General features: G+C 61.0%; 1 protein-coding gene across 1 annotated transcript in view; it reads left to right on the top strand.

Annotated features, from left to right (window-relative positions):
* The first annotated feature begins 9,666 nt into the window (after positions 1-9,666).
* The window catches only part of PDE9A (phosphodiesterase 9A), an 82,843-nt gene continuing 70,157 nt past the window's right edge, over positions 9,667-22,352 (top strand). Inside the window, exon 1 of the mRNA XM_045540728.1 lies at positions 9,667-9,818. Coding sequence (XP_045396684.1) covers positions 9,750-9,818 — 69 coding nt within the window. The 5' untranslated portion in view covers positions 9,667-9,749. The remainder of the gene's footprint in view (positions 9,819-22,352) is intronic.

The following is a 22,352-nucleotide window of genomic DNA, read 5'->3' on the forward strand; positions in this document are numbered from 1 at the left end:
CCTCCTGTCCTCCGGTCACACCTAGAACAGAACCCCAAATCCTGCAAAGACCAGCCCACTCTGGTCCTCAGCTGCTTCTGCCTCCTCTCCACCGTCTCCCCCAGCACCCGCCACCTCGACGGCTCTCCTTTCAGAGTCTCCTCCTTCAGTTGCTCCTGTCTCTGCTCAGGTGTCGCCTCCTGCCCCATGCCTGCCCCACCACGATATCAAAAATAGCAGCCCCAGGAATTCTCTTGCCCCTCTCTCTGCTTGGTTTTCCCCTTTATAGCTCTTATCTCTGCCCTGCCGGGCATTATATTAGACATCTGTCTTTTTTATTGTCTATCCCCTCACCAAAATATAAGCCCCAGGTAGGCATTTGTTGCCTGTCTCTTCACCAGAACGTAAGTCCCAGGTTGGTAGAACTCTGCCTGTCTTATTTACTGATAGAGCTTTTTGCAAACCTCTGCTAGAGATAGCATTTGTCACATGGGGGGCGGGGATGGGAGGACTTGCTTGTTTACTTATCTCCCTCCTCTGTCTGCCCGTTCGTTCGCTCCTCAGGGCCAGGCCCAGCTGCTATATCTTTGCCCCAACTCTTGTTCCCGACTCCCAGCTTCTGAGCCGGCACCTGCCCCTGATCCGTGCTCCGTGAGTGTTTTTGCTATCTTCTGAATTTGGGCCTGGCCCCGAGGTCCTGCCGGACCTCCTCCTTCACGCTTGGCCTATATGAAGTTCTGGGCAGACATGAGCTCACGCTACCATGTGTCTGAAAATCCTTCTGATTTTCCCCACCCCACCTCACCAACTTCTTAGTATAATAGATGCTTCTTCGACACACTCCAGCCTCTTCTGGTCCGGTGTTGAGGTAATGGTGAGAACGGGCCTGCCCCAGAGGCCAGAGCCCAGCCCCCCGGGGCCACAGGAAGGGAAGGGACACTACAGTGACGTCCACAGGCTAGAAGGTGCCGGGAAAGTAATCAAGAGAGAGAGGACGAGAGGACAAGGCAGGAGGGGAGATGCTCCTGGAGGCTGAGGGTCGTGGTGACAGCCATTCTCAGGCAGCCGTGACCCCAGCGAGTTGCAGGCACGAATGTCACCATGAGACCTGCTCCCTAACACCACTCAGTCAGGGACACCCAAGTGAGAGCACCGGGGCGTCACCCGATCCACATGGCCCGCAGACCCGAATCATTAATATTTAAATGAGCAAATCCCAGCAACAGCTCAACTTCTAAGAAAGAAAAAAAAAGGAGCAGACTTTTCCTACTTCTTCCTACTGCTAAGATCTCATTTTTCTATTATCTTGCAATTTGCAAAATACAATCCTACATGCGTGTTTGGGGAAGGGCACTTTGGGCCTATTGGCTTGTTTTTCAGGGCAGCGTAGAAGAAATGGGCCGATGGGAGCCCTGTGATCGCCCTGTGATCGCCGGCTGCAGGGTCAGACCTGCGTGAACAAGCCCTGCGCTTCCGGACACGCAGACAGGGAGGGACCCCGACAGGGCACTGCCGGCTCACCTGGGCAGGCAGCGCTTAAGAAATTAATCGCAAATTACAAGCAGCATAGCCAGAGTTTCTTTCAGTAAACAAATACAAGTTCGGCCCCTAAAACTAGCATCCGGTGTATTTTTGAAGCATCCCGAGGCACCCAAAATAGTCGGGACACAGCCCTCTTCTGTAAGAAGCTTGCTATCAAGTTGGAACGACAGGGTCTACGGGTCTATGCAGTCAGGCACAGCAAGTACAGTGTGCAGAATAGTTAGGCTCTGCGTCCTATTTCTGGAAGTGGGAGCATCAGTCTGCAGTTTATGCCATGTAGGACGGCAGACCCAACACCGTCAGGCCTGAGCACGGGGGTCATGTGTCTTCTCAGACCAGCCTCGACACCGACTTAGAACCCCGCGGCTGCTCGCACGCCCACCTCGGGGCCCCCGGACGCAGGGGCCGCTGAGCGTAGAGCCTCCAACGCTCGCCTGTCTCCCAGGACCGGCCTGAGAGGCCCAAACAGGAAGACGCCAGCCTGTGGAGTTGGCTCCTGCGGGAGGCCGTTTCCCACCCAACAACGGGAGGAAGTGATTATCCCAGGCTGAGGCTGGCCGGCAAGCTGGGCCTTCCTGTGGGGGACCTAGACTCGCACCCCAGGACACCTCCACCCCGCCCCGGTCCGGGTGGCCCCTCCTCAGTCCCCGAAGCTGCTGCCCCTGCCACAACCAGGACCCCTCTGCCCACCATGGCCATCGGGCCAGAGGAACAGCCGGCCAGAGGGAATCGGGGGCGTTCTGCACCTACAGGGCTTGGAGGCCCCACCCCAGGGTATCTGTCGGTCACACTTAGCTTATAACGGCAGGGGGTGGGGGTGGTGGCTTAGAGACCAGCCCAGGTTGGTTAAAAGGAGTGTGGGTCTAAAACCAGAAGTTTGACCCCAGCCATGGTCCTCCCTAGAGGGTGAGCTCGGAGGTGGGAGACACATTGGGGCGGCCAGGCTCCTCGTGGGTGACACAAGAGTCTGAGGCATCGCTGTGAGGGCCCCAGCCTCAGACAGCGAACTGGCACACAGAGGTGGCCGGCCGGTGCTGGGCTGACGCCACAGCCTTGGTGACCTCGGCAGGGTTGTCCACCCAACCTAGTGACAGCAGAGCCCAGCCCTGCTGCAGGGGCTTCTCGAGCCCTGGGGGCACCGGGAACAGGAGAAGCAAGGGCGGAGGACGGGGAGAGGCCTCAGTTTGAGCACTTTCCCACCCAGAAAAGCCATTTTCGCAATGGCAGGGAAGGGCCGCAGCTGGCTGCTCCTGTTGGCTGAAGTCAAGGTCAAAATTTCAGCAGAGGCAGAGAAGCTTGGTGCAGAAGGAAGCGTGGCCTTCAAACCCCACAGTCACTTGCTGACAGGGCATCAAGTCACGTCCACTCAGCTCCAGGTGTGGGGCCCACACTGTCGGAGGGCCCCCTGGACCCCTGCACCTGCCACACGCTACAGGGCACGGGCCGCGGCCTTGGTGACATGGCTCCTTCCAACCGGGACGGCAACAAGGCAGCTCCGGTCTGCTGCACTCCCACTGTGCACCAGGCCCTGGGCTGGGGGACGCTGTCCACCCAAGTAAATGCCTGAGGTGAAAACCATCTCCGTGAATGGAGGTTCATTAAGCCGAAGTTGGCGCGCCCAGGAAAAACTCGCTCCACACACGAGCTGCGGCTGTTTCCCGGAGGAGAGGCCGAGCCCCTGCATTTGATGGCGACAGGGAAGGGGGAGCTGATGAGGCAGAACTGTGGCCTCTTGGTGTGGCCCAGGAAATCCACGTTTCACATGAAACAAAGAGAACCTTAGGCGAGAACGGGGCGAGGGAAGGAAGCGTCACTCCATAGCAGGCCACGGGCAGGTGGAAGGACGCCCAGCCTGTCTCCGGCTCTTACTCGTAAGACAAATCTGTGACCGGTGGCATCAGCCGGTCTCAGTTCTAGGCGCTGGACACAGGGACCGTGTGCATGTCCTTGCCTAGGGGGCCAGTGGGGAATTTCCCCATCGGATGATCTGTGGGGCCGGCTCTTCGCAGGTCCCGCGGCCTCGACCTTCTCTTTGGCAGAGGGAGTCGGGGGTGGGGTGGCCCCGAGACTTCCTTTCCTTCCGCAAGGCGCAGGCGCCAGCCGGTTCCCCCAGGCACCTGCAGAAGCAGGCCTCGTCCGTTTCATGACCTAAACACCAGAGCTCAGCGAGGATGTGTCCAGGCCACAGCAAGGACCACAGAGGCCTGCAGGGGTCTTGGGCCAGGGAGGAGCCCCTCACCTGCTCCAGGGATCCAAAGTGCAGGGAGGATGTGACTGTGTAGGTGACTCCTTCATGGGTCCTAAAGAATGAGGTGACCAAGGGGAGGAGAGATTTAGGGACATTTCTTGGGGAAGAAACAAGCCACAAAGTCAAAGGCGTGACGGGGGAGTATCTGGTGCCTTGGGGAGGTGGGGCAGAAGCCAGAGGACCAGACATTAGAGGCCAGAAAAGCCACCCCGGAGGTCACGGGAAGTCCCTAGAGAGGCCGAGCAGGGACGTGACGGGCAGGTGAGTGCGAGAGGAAGACCCCCGGGAAGTGCACGGGGAAGGACAAGGGGACGCAAAGGCACGTGGTGTCCGTGGCAGGGGAGCAAGGGTGGCCAGCGGGGGCCACCTCACAACTTGTCCTCAGCCCACAGGCAACTGCAAATGACCTTCACGTCTGCCCCGGCCCGGGAGGCCACTGGGCCACTCCGCCCCCGCGTGGGTCTAGTCTTCCCGGCCGGCCACGCCCGAGAAGGTGGAGCACACTGCTCTGTGCGGCTGATTTTCCAGCACTTCAACACTTCCGTTTTTCCTGATTTTATGGCACAATTAACTTCAAACCATTAGACAAGTTTTTTAAAAATTAAGAAAATGCCTAGAATCCTACCACTCTAAACACAACCGCTTCCTAGTCCCATCCCCGGCCGGTTCAACTCTGCCGGTTTTTACAAAGCTTGACCACAGCGAGTACGCGCTCCATAGCGGCCAGCTCTGTCCCAGGGGGTCGCCAGTGCCTGGCACGTGGCACCACTCAGCAAGTCGGCCTGCGAGCGAGTGGGGACGGCTGGGGCATGAAGGCCGGTGCGGTTTCTGTGGCCCCAGCAGTCACACGTGAGCCTCTCCCTCGGGCTCCGCACACTATCACCGTCATTGACCACACTGGTCCCTTCTGTAAATGTGCCGGTTTCCTCAGCTAGGCCCAATCTTGGGAAATCTAGGTTACTTCTTTCTTCTTTTTAAATTTTCTAGTACAAATAATACCTCCTTTCCGAGCTGACAAGAGCTCCAGATACCCACAGGAAACGTGGAACGGTTTTGATGGCTTACACACGGGAAGCCGCATGGTGACAGTATCGTGAGTAAAGCTAGAAGACGAGCCGCTGACTTGGGGAGAACACTGTGAAGTGCATAGTGGCCAAGGGGCTGCCGTCCTCCACACACCGGGGGCTGGGAAGGTCAGCGGCAGGATGAGGGGCAGACGGAATATGCCAGAATACGCACTCACGGGGCAGATGCGGGCCACACGCCACAAGCAGCGTCTCGTCTCGCTTACAAACACAGAAACGAAAGTCAAAGCAAGATTTTCCCCTCACTAGATTGGAAAAATAAACAGGATTAAATCTACCTTGTTTGGCTGAAAGCGTGGCACATGAAGCCTCTCCTTTTACAAAGGTGGGAGCATGATAAATTGGCATGACCATTTTGGAGGGCAACCTGGCAAAACCAAACACTTAACTGTGCCTTTACCCAGCACACGAAAGTGCGAAAAACACACTTTTAGCCACAAATCTTAGTTTCAAAAATCAGTCGTAAGGCATAACAGCACAGCCAACAAAGAGCACACACGTGGGAACAGCAACGCCATGGGGACCCAGCGCCCGCAAGAGTTCAAGTTCATCAGATACATACAAAACAGTCGGCCCTCTCCCAGAGACCCACGGCGAACCTTTCAGAAGGTGAAGCGTCCTGCCCTGGCCAGCGTGTCCCTTTCACTGCCCTCCCCTCAGGCTCCAGAGTCAGCAAGGCCCCTCCCAGAGCCTGGTCCGCAGCAAGCAGGCACTAATTGCGTTTGGCTTGTTGCACAAATTGATTTTGTCCCTACCGCAACAAGAAGAGGGGGAGGCAGCAACTGGAGTCTTTTCAGAATAGTCATGAAAAATACCCGTTAGGCCTGAGCGAGAACAGGCTGGAGGGAAACCCCCGGGCACCCCAGCCCAGCAGCGGCCGCCATCCCCTGGCTCAGACCTGCCCGCCTGGCGACTGCTGGGAGCCGCTGGCCATGGGGGAGACGCTGCCTGGCCCGGCCTGGCCACACCGCATGGCACCTTCTTCTGCCTTTGGGCACACCCTCTAGACGTTTCCCTCCTTCTCGGTCTCCCCGTCTCGTCTTGGTGGAGGTGCTCACTCTCGGATGCCAAGTCCTTCCCTTCTCTGTGGTGTCACCTCACCCTTTCCTGCTGGAGACCCAGCGGCCAGCTCCTCATGCTGCGGTCGTGGCCTTGGCCCGGGGCCGGCTCAGCTCCTTCTGCTCTTCAGTTTGGCTCTGATGCCTTAAGGAGAAATTCCTTTTTGGTGGGATTTTTGGGGGAATTAAAGAGTGGGCTCTGCATACAGGAATGAGCCTGTGTGCACCCTGGAAGGTGCCAGAAGAAACTGCAGTCCACGCAGAGGCTAGGATGGAGGCTGGGGCTGCTCCAGCTCGGGGGAGCCAGGGGCTTTGCACCTCCAGAATCTCCTGCCCTGGGGGACACGGGCAGAACCTCAGGTTTGAGGTCTGGGACACAAGGTCTGGAAACTTCCCTCGTGTCGTCCCCTGTGAGTGCATGAACTCAGTCACCCAGTTGACAAAACACCCACAGCCCAAGCCGCAGAGCAAGGTGAGCTGGGCTGCTAGACTCCACCTGGGGTCCCCAGCCACTGGTGGAGTAGGAGGTCCGCTCCATTTTTATCTCGGTTCTGAGGAACTGACTTACCTGCACTCCCGGTGGCCAGGCCAGGAGCAGGAAAGCAGGGTTAGGACACTGGGCGCGCTGGGCTGAAGTGGTGGGCGGGGCGGGGGCTTCCGGAACCCACCCACAGAGGCCGGCCAGGACCAAGCAGCACGACTGCAGGCAGAGCAACATTGCACAGAGGGCGGGCGGGAAGGCAGTAGCAATGGCATCAACCTGGGAAACGAACAGGAGCAAAGACCCCAACGCCCCCCAACTTGGATGTGGAATTGACCGCTCCCCAGCACCGTGACGTCAGGGCTGTGTGTCCCGTGCCTGGGCCCGGGATGCCCCATAGCTGGTGAAACATCATTTCTGGGGGCATCTGTGAGGCTGCTTCCGGAAAAGATTAGCATTGGATTGGGGGGGGGCGGGGCCCATCCACTGAAGGCCTGAATAGAACCACAAGGTGGGGAGCAGGGATTTGCGCTGTGTCTTCCCGCCTGCCTGCTGGGGCTGGGATGCCCGTCCTCGCCTGCCCTGGACTGGGAGTCACACCATCAGCTCCCCCGTGCTCAGGCCTGCAGCCTTGGGCTGGGACCACACCACAGCTTCCCTGGGTCTCTGGCCTGTGGGTGGCACATGGCAGGACTTCCCTGCATTCATCGCTGTGGGAGCCAACTCCTCGTCACTGGTCTGTGCCTCTAAGGAGCCCCAACACCCACCATGGCTCAGACCTCCATGATGCTCCACAAAGACGACTGCAGCCGCCGCCCACTGGTCCCTTGCCTGGCCCAGGCCCCTGTCACCTCTGCGACCTCCCAGCTCACTGCAGCCCCCTCTGCCCACTCCTCCTGCCACTCCAGTCACGTGGGCCTCCTGCATGAGGCTGCTTCCTGTACTAGAAGGTTCTTCCCTCGGATACACATGAGCTCCCCAATCCTAACCTCCACTGGGTTTTTCCTTCTTGGTGACCTTTTGCCTGGCCACTCTCTAAAACTCCAGCTCCCCCCACTCCACATTCTATGTCCCTGCCCTTCAGGGATTTTCTTCTCTGCACTAGTCACCGTCCAACACACCACACACTCTGTTCACTCATCTCATCTTTTCACCTCCCCCACTAAAATGCCAGCTCCCCTAGGCCAGGAGTTTGCTTATTTTGTTCACTACTGTGTCCCCAGTGCCTAGAGTGGCACCCAACACACCACGATGACAGTCCTGTTGAGTGGAAGACCACTGCTCCACAGGGACTCGGGTAAATCGGGTTTTGCTCTTTGGGGCGTGGTCTGTCTCCTGGGAATAGAGACACTGAGTGCAGCATGTTAACAGGAGGGACTGTGACTCTGAACACACAGCCAGCCTGCCCCGAGCTGGACACGCAGGCACAGAGCCATGCCCTCCAGCCCTCCAGCCCGCAGGAAACCGCCCTGCAGAACGACACTCGGTCTTCCTGGGGCTCTGGGAGGACGTGGCTGGAGAGGACTAGGACAGACGAGGATGAGGCACAGGGAACCAGCGGGCACCGACGGGCCATCTGCTGGGGAGAATCCCACGCCAGGTGGCACAGGAAGCCCTGAGCACAGTCTCCGGATTAGCCCAAATAGTGTCGGAACATTTGACAACGAATTGAACTATTAATTATAGGGCTCATTTCAGGTATTTGGGGACATGTTGTCACAATGGTGAGCCAGGTGGCCTGCTGTGACCACCCAACTGGGTCTCCCCTGCTTGACAGCCTCCAGGCTGCCCCCTTCTCATGCCCACTGGCTGGTAAAGTAAGCTTCATGGCGCCCACACGCTGACACGGCCCCTTCCCCGCGCTGGTGGTGTGGCAGTGGCTGGCAAACCGGGGGGTGAGGCCATCTTTCTCCCAGTGCCTCTCCATGAGGGCAGACAGGGGGACACGAATTGACAAGTGGGCTGGACTGTCAAAAGGCCTCGGATGACCACCGACGTCACCTGACAACCAGTCACCCCTGTGGACAGCCCCCTAGGACAAACGGGCAGTTCTCACCTTCCCCAGGGCCCCAGCCCTGGCTGACGCTGCTCTACATGGCCCTGGAGGGTCTGTGCCACCAGTGACTGTCCACTGGGTGGAGACCCCGCTGGCCAGAGGGGGGACAGGAAATGCCCACTGGGCATGGCGCTGGTTAGTGCTCTGCGTGCCTGGGAGGGAGGGAGGAGCCTGCGTGCACCAGGCGCTCTCAGGCAGAACCCAGACACTTAACAGATGGAAAGCACTGGCTTGGAATTCACTTCCAGCGAAACAATAAGCACATTCTCGCTGGTTTTGACACTAGCTCCCCAAAGCCGTGCACTGAGAGCCACTACAGCATTTACGAGCTCCCCCACAACTCCTGCCGAGGGGTGGCCCAACAGGCCTGGGGGCGGCAAAGGCAGCCCCGCCTGTTACCTGCAGGTCAACAGGCTGCCCTTACCCTGCTGTCCCCTCCCGCTCTCCCTGCCCCCTGCAGAAATTAACAAAGGGGGCCCAGGAGAGCAGAGCAGCCAATCCAGCAAACAGCGCGCCGATGGGTAATCCTCGCTCCCGCTACATAAAGGACAGAAATAAAATTGCCATTTCAGCTCCAGGCGCAGCTGGAAGAGGCTGACACCCCTGAGAATGTACAGAAAACTTAGGGGAAGGATGTGGATGAATGAAAAGGAAATTTTCCCATTTTCTATTCAAATGGGAGAGGAAGCCAGGGGGACGTTCCTGGAGCTAAGTGGGCTTGGGTCTGGAGCAGCCATGGCAACAGCTCGGGCCATTCTCAGCCCGCCTTGGCTGACGACTGCCTGACCACGTGGGAGGTGACCGCTGGGGCGAAGGGGTCGCTATGGATATCTGTCCAGAGGTTATCTGGAGACAGGCTGCCGACCTGGCCCGGTCCCCAAGGTGGCTGGAGTCAAAAGGAAGAAGGGGGTGTGCCTTAATGTGGGAAAGGCGGTGCGGGGAGAGAGCGGGGAGAGGGATAGGGAGGGAGGGGGAGGGGAGGGGGGAGGGGGGAGGGAGGGGGAGGGGAGGGAGGAGGGAGGAGGGAAAGGGGAGGCGGAGGGAAGCCGAGGGGAGGCGGGCGGCTGGAGGCGGAGCGAGCCCGGAGCGGCGTGCGCTCTCGCGGAGCCAGAGCCCGAGCTCCAGAGAGGAGGAGGAGCAGGAGGCGGAGGCGGCAGAGGGGAGGCGCGGAGGGGACCTGCGGCGCAGCGCCGCTCTGGTTGGCCGCCCGCCCCCGCCGCCCCTGCGCTGGCGCTCGCGCCCTCCCGGCGGCTGGCGTCGGGAAAGTACAGTAAAAGTCCAAGTGCAGCGGCGGCGCAAGATGGGCTCCGGCTCCTCCAGCTACCGGCCCAAGGCCATCTACCTGGACATCGACGGGCGCATTCAGAAGGTACTCCCCCCCCCCACCGCGGCCGAGCCGCGCCCGGGGCCGTGCGGGCCGGGGACAGCGCCCGGACACGGGGACAGCGCGGGCGAAGCGGGGGGCGGGGGCGCTGTCCGTGCGTCCGCGCAGCCCGGGCCGGCCGAGGCCTCCGTGCGCTCCGCCAGCTCGGCCGGGCGGGGGGCTCTGCGGGGCGGGCTCCCCGGGCGCCGGCTTCCCGTGGGAAGGGGCGACTCGAAAGGGGGTGCATTTTTTCTGTTTCATGGGCAGAGCTTTTCTTTTTAAAAAGATCTAGTTAGGCTGAGTTTTTACATTCAGAGGCTGGTCCATTAAGCCTTTAATTTCTGGTGGAACGACCTCCAGAGCAGACAGCCCCAGACCTGCGGGGCAGCCCCTGGGTCACCATCGGCTGCCTCCGGGCGGGAGGGGGCAGGTGCAGAGGGCCGGCGGCACAGCGGGGACTGTGCCCCACCCCCCGGGCCGCAGGTGGTCCGCCCAGACAACCGAGGGTCCGACTGCTGTGCTTCCCGGGGGCGCAGAGACTGGGGGCCCGTTGGTCCAATTCTGCAGAACACCTGCCCTCGGGCTGGGAAACAGGAAGTCCTCCGTGTCCCTAACCAGCTTGAGTGACACTGGCTTCAGAACAGACCCCCTTTGTTCGCGGCTCCTCCCCTTCTAAGCCCCCCCCCCAGAGTGTCCCTGGACCCCTGCTTCTGATTGGCAGACAGGGACAATGAGGGAGCTGGCTTGCAGAGGGGCTCTCCTTAGCTCCCCCTAAAGTCCCTGTGGGAGAGCCATTGTGAGGAAATTGCTCCCAGACCTCAGCTGAACACATCAGGAAGCCTGAGTGAGCCGCTGCTCCTCACCTTGCAGCCCAAGGAGCCCCGGGGGCGACTGGAACGGGAGAGGTGCCCCCTCCAGGCACAGAGCAGGTGCTGGCCAGGTTTGAGTCTCTCCTGTTCTCAGATGTGCACTCGGCCACCTTAGTCAGTGGATTTCAGCCAAAAAGCCACCCTCAGCCTCTCCTCAGTTTGATCCCCATGAAATGGAAAGTACAGCCCTCCTCCCCCCACGGAAGCGTCTTCCAGCACAGACGGTCAGCCCGTTTCAGCAGTGCCAGGCAGTCGGTCAGCGGCGATGCACAGCTAGACCCAGGTCCCCCGACTTCCAGGACCAGGCACCCGCGACTACGTGGAAACGTGACAGCTTCCCTTCTTCCCAAAGGAAGGAGCGGCCCTCCCTCGAGGGCCAGCATACATGCGCGCACACACACATACACACACATGCACATGCTCCAGTGCACATACATCCACTCACAAACATGCATACACATGCACACCAACAAAGGCATGCACAAACGTGTGCACACACAGCGGCATACAACCACATGCATGTGCCCACACACCCATGTACACACATACACACACATATGCATGCACATGCAAACATGTACTCATGCACACGGACACACATTTTTTCCTTCCCCAACAGGTGAGAATTTAGCAAAGACCTGACTTCTTTTTATCTTTTTAAAGAGGCAAGTTGTCACCAGGTCAACATGGGCAGTCCCTCCTTAGAACTTCCCAAAGGTGTCCCAGGAGCAGCTCCCCCGGAAGTGGGTGAACACTGCAGGAGGGGCTGAGGGGGAGGTGGACCCTGGGTGTGAAGGGTGGGGCTGTCATTGTGGGCGCGGTGTTTTCTCCCAGTTGACATGTCAAGGTTGGGGTGACCTCCGGGAAAGCAGCCCCGGGAGGATGGGCACCTGTGTTGAATGCTGGCTCCGCCACTTTCCGTGCCCGTGAGCGAGTCGCGGGGCTGCCGGGCGCCTGTCTGTAGAGAGGGGTGATAGCATCTGCTCTGCAGACCCAGCGGGACGCGAAGGGGAGGGTGCGCACAGTGCCCGGAACACTGCGGAACACCCTGGGCGCTGTTCGCTCTCTGCTCCATAAACGTCCTTTCTCTGGCACAGACGGAGCAGGCAACCGTGGTCGTTGTGCCTCTGCTGCCCATGAGGTCCCCTGCTTGTCCCTGCCCTGCTCGCTGCCCTCTGCTCCGTGTCGCTGACGCCCTGGGCGCTCCTCCCTGTGCTTTCAGCCCTGGCAGAGAGCGAGCCTTTGGGGTTTCCAAGCCTGAGCTGGAGAGTGACGACCTCCCCTCACCTCCCGGACTGCACCCAGCATTGCTGTTGGGGCTCGGCTGGGAGCACCCTCTGTCGCGCTGCCAGCAGCCGCCATTCCCTTCTTAAAGTCCCAGGCACTGGGTAAACGCTGCAAGTTCCGGCGTGAGGGTGTGTGCTGTGCCCTGCCCTGTGTAGGTCATCGGTCCTGCCCAAGGGGGGCCAGAGGCGCCTGCACTGTCTGTGCTCTTGGTCCCTCTAGTTTCCAACACCGGCCACTCCAGCTTCCCCCTGAGAGGGCGGGGAAAGAGGTGACATCCAAAGGGGGCATCTGCAGTGTCATCTGCTCCCGCAAAGCTTAGGGTGGAAGATCTGAAGTTGTCTCAGGGGATGCCCCAGGCTGGACGTGCCTGCCTCGGCCCGACCTGTAAAGGTGATCCCGTGGGCATTCCAGAGGATTCGGAGAAACCGTCGCTGCTATTTGCAGCCAGTTCAATGTGTTTTAACATGACGAAGACTCCAGACACACACAGGTGTCGCATCACCTGCCCAGCTTGTGCAGCGGGGCACCAGCCACGGGAATCGAGGGGCTGCTGTCTCCATCCCCGGAGGTTGTGCAGCCAAAGCTCGTGGGGCTGGGGCGGCCTGTCTCCTGGGTTGGAGGCAGGACTCCGAGTGGCCGAACACTGGTGCCCCAAGGTCAGATAAACTGAGTCCCAGTCTCACCACCTCCACTCCTGGTGTCAGTGACATCACCCCTCTGTGTCACCGCTGTCTCAGCTGGAAAATGGGCACCGTGCTGGTGTTGCTGTTGTAAGAGTTGGATGGGGTGGGGCAGATCTCCCAGTTAGCCACACGCATTTGTTGAGCGTCTGCCACGTGCTGAGTGCTGCAATACAGTGTGAACGTGACAGTCCTGGTGCGTGGCGAGCCCCACTGAGCAGTAGCTGCCCAGGGACTGTCCACTCTGGCCTGGGCGGGGTGCTGGGCCTGGCACCCCGGGAGCAGCAGGTGCTGTAGGGCTGGGCGGCAGGTGAGGAGGGCCCAGGGTGCCACCAGGTGTGGGGCCTGGGGAACAGGGTTCCTTGCTCCGCAGAGATCGGCTTTGTGGGGGAGGAGCCCTTTGTGAAGACCCGGTGGCCACCAGGATGGCCTGCTTAGGAGCTGCCGATTGGCCTGGGGACGGCTTCACCTGGCCAGCAGCACCCCACCCACCGTCCCGTAGTGTGATCCGCACTTCCTGGCAGCAGTGAAGCCCTCCCCACCCCATGTCTGATCCCTCAGGCGAGCTGTTGGAGGAGGAGGGGTGGGGGCTGGGGTCCCCAAGCCCAGAATCGAGACCTTTGCCTGAGAGGGCTGCTCTTCCGGTGCCGGGCCCTCGGTCTTTGCCGGGGGCTACCTTTCTTCGCTCAGCCTCCCCTGGCCTCGACCCGCTCCTTCTGCCTGTGGGGAAGGACGCCGCGCCAAGCCACCACCCACGGGATAACAGGGGCAATGCACTGGGCACCTGGGAGCTCGAGGGCTCCTGCCTGGTGGCACGTCTGGGCTCAGGTGTACCAACCTTCCGAATGAGACGGGAGAGGCCTCGGCGGCCCTTGGGGTTGGGTTTGGTGAGAAGCCACCTCTGGGCAAGACTGAGCAGCCCGGAGCCTCTGTTGGAGCCGTGGCCTTGGTCTGGCAGCTCCCTCGGGACAGTCCGCGCTCTTCCCGACCCCCTTGGCAACTGTGGGCTGCAGTGTGTTTGTCCCAGCCCTGCTCTGCAGCTGGAACCCGGGACTTAATGCGTAAACAGCCGCGTGAGTTTGCCAAGCTGCTTCTGCTCTGACACAGGGAAGCCGATGAGAAAGGCCAGAAGGGTTGTGAGAGTCCGCAGGAGGCTCCTCCTAGTTCTCAAGGGTTGCGCCACGGTGGCTGCACCCCGCCTGCCACGGTCCCCTTGGCCGGCTCAGTCTCCCCAGTGCGAGGTGGGGGTGGGAGCCTGCCCACCTTCCACCCAGCCCGGTCCCGCTGCAGCGTGGGCCCAAGGTCAGCCTTGCTGGGTCCCACAGATGTTCCCCTTTGGCTCAGGCCCTCCGCCTTGCACTCGGAGACCTGGACTCTGCACCCTCCCTCGGGGCCGCCTCTGCTTCTAGCCCCTGGAAGGTTCTCTCCCAGCTCCCCGCTTCTCCCCGCCCCTGCCCTGCTCGGGCCTTGCACCCCAAGGGCCCTCAGGCCCCTTCATTTCCTGCCTTGGCACACACGTGAGCCGCAGTTTCAGGCTGGCTCTTCAGGCGGTCTCGTCTCCTGTTGTCAGGAGGGTGCACCTGCCCCAGCCCTGTCTGCCAGGGCCTGAGTCTCGCCCGGGCTCCCGGGTGCGTTTCCAGCCGCCTGGAAGCTGCCTCTCCTGCGCTGGCCGAGTCGCACGCGGGTCTCCTTTCACCCCGGAAGGCGAGTGCCTGCTTTGCCCACACGCACCGCGCCCTGTCCCTGCTGCGTGGCCTCTGCTCACTCCTGCAGGGACACCCCGGGCTCACCCATCTCCAGTCTCTTGGCTCCAGCGCCGCCAGCTGCTCCTAACTGCCAGGTGCACGGCTGCTCTCCCTGGCCACCGTCCCCAGGTCCAACGTATCATTTGCCTTCCTGTTACGTGTTTATAACACAAGATATTTGAACAGACATGAAAAGGGTAATATACGCTCATTGGACCAAGAGGAGCTGGAGAAGAGGGTTCCCAGCACAAGGATGGAGGGGTGGTAGCCTCGGGCCGCAGGGAGCATGGTCACTGCTGCCCCGTTTCCGTCCTGACCCCGGGCGGGGGTGACGCCTGTGTCTCCACCTGGGTGGAGTCAGGCCGTGAAGATGAGGAAGAGCATCTCGATTCCTTTTTCCACAAGCGCCGACCGCCTGGGATGCCACAGCAGGCGCTGTCCACGGAAGGTCTGGGAAACAAAGTCCCTCCAAGCTCACCCAGGACACTGCCGAGGCAGGGCCCTGCTGCATGGGTGGCCTCTCCAGCCAGACATTTCCAGGGTCCAGAGGTCCCAGAGGGGACACCTTCAGGGCTGACCGTCCGTGACCTAGAGGGCTCTCAGACTGAATGCAGGGCTGCCCCACCTCGGAGGGCTCCTCTGCTCTTGGTGTCACGCTGGGTGCGGGGCTGGGGCAGGGCAGACGGCCTCACTGCGTCCGGCTCTGCCACTTGCGAGCTGGGAGGCCTGGGCAGGGTATTTATCCTTGGTGACGGGGGTGGACAGTGGTGCCCGTGGGGTGACCTCGCAGGCTGTGCCGAGCAGCGTGGGTGGAGGGTGCGGGGCGTGTAATGCCACCTGGACCCGCAGGCCTGGGCACTGCACAGCCCCGAGACACTCACGCCCCAAAACTACCGACTGGCAGATATGGAAGAAGCCACAGCAGGCACCTTCCTGTCACTTGTTTGGTTATTGTCCTGAGTCCACTGTGAATCTGAACCAAGGCAGCTGTGAGGAGGGAAGCGGTCCCTAGGGCCCCCAGCCCCTGGGTGCCACAGCCCAGCAACCTCGTCTCCACCCTGTCCTCTCCAGAGCGTGCTGTAGCCTCAGACATGTGCAGGGGACGGCTCTGGTGACCAGCAAGGGAACGCAGGCTCAGAGGAAGGACATGGTGTCCCTGTAGGTGCCTCAGATGAACTGGCATGCAAATGAGAGTTGACACCGGCATGCGGCAGGCACTGATCTCAGTGCCAGCGATGAGGACGCCTTGGGGCACAAGCCGGGCAGGGAGGCAGCAGGGACTGGGCGCCAGGTAGCCTGGGGTCACTGAGAGCCTGGGCCCTGCAGCCCTGTCATGCCTGGGGATGGAGGACACGCCACAGGGCCTCCCCCACTACACTGATCACTGTCCCGCCCAAACGCTTACTCCCCTGGCTGCAGGTGACCCAGCGAGCCTCACTCCTGGGGAACTGGGGAAGGCCTTCGGCAAGGAGGGCTGAGAGCGTCCCCAGAGTGCACACAGGGACCTCAGGTGTCCCCTAGACAAGATGGCAGCAGCTGGCCAGCCGGTCCTACCCCAGACCAGGACTGTCCGTGCTCCATGGCTTCCTCCCACCTCCACCAGACCAGTGCACCGGGGGCAGGGCGCTGGGCACTGGAGCCTGAGCAGACACAGGCTGGTGTCAGACCACAGACGTGCCAGGCCCACCCCTGTGCCTGGAACCCTGGATGGTGGTGGCGTGTGCCGGGCCTTTCCCTGAAGCCCAGGCCTCTCCAGGGTCCAGCACTCTGGGGTCTCCTTGGTGCTGGTGTCACTCCAGGTCCTTGCTGGGGTCTGGGATTTCTAGTTCAGCCTCTGTCCCTGGGCAAAGCTCACTGTGCATCCGGGGCGCCCAGAGGACACCAAAGGGGCTTCTGAGGCGTCCCCAGCTCCCGCCTGCCACTCCGAGGGGCCAGGCATGGCTCTGGGAGAGGAAGCTGGGCCTGGCAGCCTCAGCGACCTGCTGGGAGCCCGAGGCGTCAAACTAAAAATAGCCAGTCCGAGAGGAATTCTCTGTGTTCAGCTCAACGGGTAACATTGCCTTGACACGCATTGTGACATGGGCCATGTGACGTGGGGCACGTCGGTGACACAATGCGGCGGATCTCAGCCTAGCATGGGACATGCTGCCTGCAGGGGATGACACATTGCAGTGACACACTCCCATGTCCACGGCACGGAGCAGACACCCGGGACTGACAGGTGCTGGCAGCAGGTGTGGCACGAGACCAGGCGAGGCGCCACCCCGGCCTCCACACGGGGAAGAAGCGGGAAGGCCATGGCGGGGACTCCAGCCACTGCAGCCACACAGTGGCAGGAGAATCGTGCTTGGTTTTTCTAATGAAATTTCAAGGCAATAAAAAGGAGAAGAGGAGGAAGAGGAAAAGAGGGAGGAAGGACCTCTCCCATTGACTGGAAGCCCCAGGGCCCCTCAAGCTCGACTCACCCTTTCTGCACGCCCTGTTCCCGTAGACACGGCCACCATCAGCCAAGCAGCCATGGGAGAGCCTCGGGTTCCTCTCGACTCCCACCCGCCACATGGGCACCATATCCTGCCAGTGACCTCTGCCTACCCCTCCTCATCGCTCTTGCGGGTTGAATTGTGTCGCCCAAAAAGATGAGTCCACACCCCAAGCCCTGGTGCTGTGACGGTGCCTCATCTGGAAACAGGATGTTTGCGGATGGAACCGAATCAAGGCAAGGCCACACTGCGTTAGGGAGAGTCCTAATCCCGTGTGCCTGGCGTCCCAAGGACAGGGAAACTGGGACACAACGGGAACAGAAGACACAGTGACAGAGAATTACACAAGGAGGAATGTGTCTACAGTCGGGGGTCGCGGCAGCCACCAGGAGCTGGGCGGGGGGCAAGGACCCTCCTGTGCCCTCAGAAGGAACAAGCCCAGCCGACACCTTGATCTCAGACTTCTGGCCTCAGCTGAGAGCACGTCTCTGCTGCGTCCCGCCACCCAGCGTGTGTTACTTTGTCATGGCAGCTCCAGGACACTCTGGGCCGCTCTGTTCCACCCCCAGTCCAGCCCTCCGAGGGCCTGGCTCTTAGGGGACCCTCCAAACTGCCCCCGTATCTCCTCTAGCCCCACCCAGCGACCTCTGAGCCCTGCCCAGGGAGCTCGCCAAAGCCCTGCCGTCATCTGTTCTTGTCACCCTGCTGCTGCATCTTGTCACCCTGCCGCTGCTCTCCTGGGCTCCCATGGGGCCAGCAGGGCGTGGGGACATCTGGCTCCAGCCCTGCCGGCCACCTCACCGTGCACTGCCTCTCCTCTCCGACAGCTCTCGCTCGTCACCTTCTCTCCCCTCCTAGGACGCCCGTGCGTTGGGGCAGGTACCTCCCTACACTGCACCGGTCATCGGGGCCGCACCTGTCAGTACCTGTTGTCAGCACAGCCCTCTCACCCTCCCTCCAGCCTGCGCCTGACGCAGCGCTGTCTGTTGAATGATAAGCGAGTTGACTCCACTCTCCCGTGAGAGAGCGTTTCCCCACGAGGCGAGGGGTGTCATCTAGCATGGGCTCCCCGGCACCTGTTCCCCATGGGTCCCCCGGGGTTCAGGAGGCGGCCTGTGGGGGAGGGGGGCCTGCTGGGGAAAGAAGTCCTTAGCCAAGGACGCTCCCCTGCCTCTGGGTGGGTGAGGAAGGGCATGCTCACCTTCCTCAAGGCCCTCGGGCTCTGAAGGGCTCTGAAATCCAAAGGGATGTTCTGAAAAGGTTAAAGCAAAGAGGGTGTGGTTAAGGCGAAGGGCGTGGTCACAGCAGAGGGGCGTGGCCATCTGCCCCAGGGACGGGGGATCACTTTTGCTGCCCTTGGGTTGGCGTTTGTCCTAGTCCATGAGGATCTCAGGGGAGCTGCCAGCTACAGGGCTGGAGCCAAAGTACTTCTGACCCCCACCCCCAAGTGTGAGGGGCGCTGGGGAAGGAAGGTGGGCACCGTGGGCTCATTTCTGCACAAACCCATGGGATCATCGTTAGGGGCCCAGCAGGAGTGCAGAGCTGGTTCAGGAGGCCCCAAGGATCTCCTCACCCCGGTGGTCCCCACTTTCCGAGGGCCACGTTCCCCTGCATTAGTCCACTCAGGCTGCCTGTGCATGGCTGGGTGGCTTGCCCGACAGATACTGACCCTGTCACTGTTCTGGAGCCCGAGTTCCCAGACAGCGGTCTGCTCCCTGTCCTCACATGGCCATCCCTCTGAGCGGGTCTGTGTCCTCATTTCCTCTTCTTATGAGGACATCAGCCAGAATGGGTCAGGGACCACCCTAATGGCCTCATTTTAATTTAATTTCCTCTTTAAATACCCTGTTTCCACATAAGGTCACATTCTGAGGCACTGGGGGTTAAGACTTCAACATGTGGATTCTAGGGGGACGCAATTGAGTCCGTAGCACCCCCTTTGAGACCTGGAGGTGATTGTCACCTCTTCCCGTCTTCCAGCCTCTGGAATCCTAAAGCCACAAAGTAGGAGGGGCCTGGAAGGATGTCAGGTCGCCAAGGACAGCATCGTGGTCCAGAAGGTTAAATGTCGTCCCCAAAGCCGCACGCCCGGTGTTGGCTGACCCTGCCCACCCTGCCCCCTCAGCACATCGGGCGCCTGGCCCTGCCTGGCCACTCGCTCCCTCTGTGGAATCTTTTCTTCTTCGTCCTCCAGCCGGGTGAAGGGCAAGGCTTGGGGACCACCACACGACCTTGACACACTCTGTGGACTGACCGGCCGTGTGGCCACTTTGTCTTGCACAGTGGGGAGGTTGGGTGGGGGCAGAGCCCCGGCAGCCACAGGGGAGACGACCTGCTGACGTCCCAAAAGGGATGAAGGTGGCTCCCAGCAGCGGGGACGGTGGAGAGGGTGCCAGCTTGGGCACAGTTCCGAAACTGCGCCACTCTGTGGGTGGGGCACGGTTTTTTAAAGGGGGACTTAGAATTGTATTACATTTGAAGGTGGCGTGAAAAGAGCTCTGAATGAGAACCCCCCCCCCCGAGTGGCCGCCCTATGTGCCTGCTTCGTCCCCTTGAGACAGAGAAAGTGGTGGTGCCGTGGGAGGGGTCCTGCTGGCCAGCGTTCCCACCGAGGTGAGGTCCAGGCTATCTCTGCTCGCAGAAGTTGCAGGTTTTAGGCTTTATGCGAGTTCAGACCCCAACAGGTATCTCAAAACGGCCGACCTCCATCCTGTTCCCAGAGCCGGGCTGGGTTTTCTTGAGAGGGCTGAAGGCAGCACTTCCTGGAATTCCCTTGGCTGGCTCGCTCCGCCGGCACCTGCAGCTCCACCCAGGCCTCCTGCAGCCCTGACTCCCCACCTGCTGGCACCTCCCAAGGGGACCCACACAGGACACTGTTTCTGCTAAGTGCACAGCCCCTCCCCCACCGCAGTTCTGGTGGGGACTTCCCCGCCCCCATTTCCTTCCCACTTGGAACTGGTGGGGACAGAGGCCATGATGCCTGGTCACCAAGGCGTCAAGCTCTCCCGGTCTAAGCCGGGCAAGGGGTGCACAGAAAAGCCCTCCCCGTCCTTCCCCGGTCCTGTTCCCCGACCTTTCCCCTGCGGCTTTCCTCCTTGCCCAGCCACACCGTCCTGGCATAGGGCCTTAAAACCCGGCTTGGAGGGGCTGCGTGCTGGGAGAAGCTTCTCCCCAGTGGTCCCCCTCCTCCACCCTCCCCTTCCCCCACCTCTGGGGTGACAAGGAGCATGGACCCCAGGGAGGGGTCACGCTGGAGTCCTGATACAACAGAGACAGAGGCCCGGGAAGGAGTGGCAAGAATTATGCAAAAGCACGGGGCCCGGGGGCAGGGGAGCTAGGAGCATCGTGGGGGGCCGTGGGTCGCCCATCGGGAGCTGCCTCTTACTTGAACCGGATCTCGAGGAGTCAAGCGATTGCGACCAGGGAGAAACCTTCAGAGACGCCGCGAGAGTCCTCTGAATAGAGCTGTCTCAGCACGCTTGTTCCACTTCCCTGCCTTCTGCATTTCAGTCCCCTGTGATCCATTATTTATACCGGAGGAGACTGGCCTCAGACACCACAAGTGAAAAACAAAAACAAAGCAGCCCAGAAAGATGACAAGAGCGACGCGTGCACCAGCCGTGATGAATGCGTCCTGTGTGCTGGAGGCCCGGGATCCTCGCAGACGCCGGGCGGGGAAGCGGGCCCTGAGATCCCGCGTGCAATGAGGCGGCCCGGAGTGTGAACCCGGGGGCGTTCACACCGTCCGAGCCCAGTCCTGCTCACAAGCACCCTCAGCCAGGGGAGGAACTGTGCCAATCCCCACCCTGCCCCCGCCCCGCGCTCCAGCCCCCACCCCCTGCTCCAGCTCTCATGGGGAGGGGTCGGCTGGAGACCTCTGACTGGCTCCGTCTCTGCGCGATCCTCCACCGGCCCCTCCTGAAGTCACCCCCAGTCACGTGCACAGAGACTCCCATTCCCTGCAAAAACCATTCCAGCCGTCTTAGAGCAGAGCGCAAGGCTCGTGGTAGCTCCCGGTGGCTGCTGTGACAGTGGTCTCAGTGGCACTGCTCAGAGCAACAGGAGTTGACTCTCCACGGCTCTGGAGGCCAGAAGTCCAAAGTCAGTGTCACTGGGCCGAAACCGAGGTGTCTGGGGAGAGCCCGTCCCTGCCCCTTCCAGCTTGGGGCGGCTGCCGCAGTTTTTGACCCGTGGCCACGTCACTGCAGCCTTCGAGGCCAAGATCTTCAGTCTCTGTCCTCACGTCACCAGCTCCTCTGGGTGCCAGTCCCCTCTGCCCGTCTTATAAGGACACCTGTGATTGCATTTGGGGCCCACCCAGATCATTCGGGTGATCTCATTTCAAAATCCTTAATGCAGTCGCATCTGCAGAGACCCTGCCGCATCAGGTAACGCTCACAGGCTTCAGGGATTGGGCTTCGGCATCTGTGGGGTGGGAGCGCTGCTGGGCCTGCTCCAAGGCGCTCAGCCGCTGGGCTCCAAATGCTTCTCTCCCCTCGGTTTCCTCAGCACCATACACTCTGCTTTCCAGCCTCGCATTGTCATGGTGTCATCATGGTGCCCAAAACCCAGCGTCATCATGGTGCCCTGTGCCTCCCGTCCCTCAAGGTCCCTCTTTCACACGCCCGCCTTTATTGTGGTGTTTGTGGTTGGCATCACTCCCTCCCCCATCTGCGGGGTCTTAGACGCCTCTCTGCTTCCCGTTGGGTAGTTCTCTGTACGTTTTGGTTGAATGAACACCTGCCCTGTTGGGCCACGTGCCCCTCGGATCCTTTCCCTGAGCACACATGGGGAAGGCCTGCCGTGCGCCAGACAGAGAGAAGGGACGTAACAAGAGAGGCATCTCGGGAGATTGGGGCACGCTGCAGAGCGTCAGCCTCAGGCTCCATCTCGTCCTGGGTGCTTCTCCCAGGCCTGGGATGGGCAGAGCAGGTGTGAGTCCAACAGTGCCACATGCCGGCTGTGTGTTCTCGGGCCTCAGTTTCCACAGCAGTGACGTGGGGACAGTGCCTGCCTGGCAGACATAGAGTGCCTGCCGCACCCCGGTGTCTCTCCAAGTCTGTCACAGAGGCTTCTAGTGTCATGTCCCTGTTGTGGGTAAACTGGGCTGAAGTGGTAGAGGGATCTGCCCGGTCACAGGTGACAGGCAGAGCTGGGGTGAGCCAGGAGGCCTGGCTTCGGCTCGGGCTCGGTGTGGACGCACCTGCCCGGGAGAGGTCGGCCCCCGGGACGGGCGGTCACTTCAGCATCGCGGCCGGGGCAGGGGCTGCCCCACGAAGCCTCGTGGCATCTGGAGGCAGGTGCAGCTGGCACTATCCCCGTGTGGGGGGTGAGCGTGGGGACCCTCAGAGGGTACAGAGACATGCCCAGGGCCACGCGGCTGGCGAGAGAAGAGCCCAGACGCAGTCTCCAGGCCCCAGTGCAAAACCTTGCCCGCCAGCCGGCTCAGAAATTCTGTCTCCTCACGACCCTGCAAGCT

Source organism: Lemur catta, chromosome 1, assembly GCF_020740605.2.
Source record: "Lemur catta isolate mLemCat1 chromosome 1, mLemCat1.pri, whole genome shotgun sequence".
NCBI classification, from domain to species: Eukaryota; Metazoa; Chordata; class Mammalia; order Primates; family Lemuridae; genus Lemur; species Lemur catta.